Source organism: Copidosoma floridanum, unplaced genomic scaffold (genome assembly GCF_036245765.1).
Source record: "Copidosoma floridanum isolate Cflo_tuat_1 unplaced genomic scaffold, Cflo_Japanese_pri ptg000034l, whole genome shotgun sequence".
Lineage (NCBI taxonomy): Eukaryota > Metazoa > Arthropoda > Insecta > Hymenoptera > Encyrtidae > Copidosoma > Copidosoma floridanum.
The window spans coordinates 7,876,801-7,877,929 of NW_028321911.1; the positions used below are offsets into that span (position 1 = coordinate 7,876,801).

General features: G+C 40.7%; 1 protein-coding gene across 1 annotated transcript; it reads right to left on the reverse strand.

Moving 5' to 3' along the window:
- Positions 1 to 209: 209 nt before the first annotated feature.
- On the reverse strand, positions 210 to 827 carry LOC149373259 (histone-lysine N-methyltransferase SETMAR). The gene has a single exon (XM_089597578.1). It carries the CDS (start codon positions 825 to 827, stop codon positions 210 to 212), a length of 618 nt encoding a protein of 205 aa, XP_089453704.1.
- Positions 828 to 1,129: the final 302 nt, after the last annotated feature.

Genomic DNA, 1,129 nt, shown 5'->3' on the forward strand with positions numbered 1-1,129 from the left:
ATATTTTTTGGACGATTTAAGCACACAGTACAAAAACAAAAAAACTTTATTAATCTTACTTATCATGTAGAAGATTATGGACTATTAGCTGAATGGAATTTTTTCCCTACGTCTCATAGCAAGGGACCATGCAATGGAATAGTTGGGACGTTAAAGCCACTTGCTGCCAGAGCTGGTCTTTAAAGGATATATGGTACTATTTGAATACCTCACGAATTATTCACCTCAGCAACAGAAGCTTTGCAAAGCGTAAAGTGTAAAGTGTCAAGGGAATCAATGTATATAATACCTCTTGCATCCCAAAAAACAGTAGCCATAACCTTGTTCGCCGAAAAATTTGTTTTTGCCTTCTTTGGAGTTGGTTCCCCTGGTCCAATCCACTGTTTAGACTGTTCTTTGGTTTCAGGAGTGTAGTGGTGGACCCAAGTTTCGTCAACGGTTACGAATCGACGCAAAAATTTGCTTGGATTACGCTTATACAACGCCAAATTGGCGGTAGAAATGTTCTTTCGAATCAATTTTTGGTCAACTGTTAGCAAACGCGGCACCCATCTTGCACAGAGCTTTTCCATGTACAAATGTTGGTGCAAAATATTTTGTACACGTTCATATAACATCTTACAGGTCTCAGCTATCTCACGCACTTTTAATCTGTGGTCTTTCAGCACTATTTGATATATTTTTTCGATCATATCTGGAGTTGTGACCTCAATGGGGCGTCCTGAGCGAGGCTCATCAGAGGTGCTCACACGACCCTTTTTAAACTCGGAAACCCACTGCTTAACGGTTAAATATGATAGGGAGGATGTCCCCAGTGTTGAGTCCATCTCTTCTTTAATTTCCTTTGGCTTTAACCCCTTCAAATAAAAGTATTTGATGACAGCACGATTTTCCAGCTTTCCATTTTTACGAAAAACACAGAGGCGTCTTGTTCAGCGTGCTCTCAAACCTAAACTAACATGGCGGTTGGACTAAAACTATAGCTACAGGCTATCTAAGGATGGTACTATAGAACGCCACCTCAAGGTAGGCCTAGTGGCACCATCTCTTGGTCAGGCCGGAAACTTATCAATCCACCCTCGTACAACTAATGATGAATGTGATGAGGAAGAACAAATATTGTCAGAAC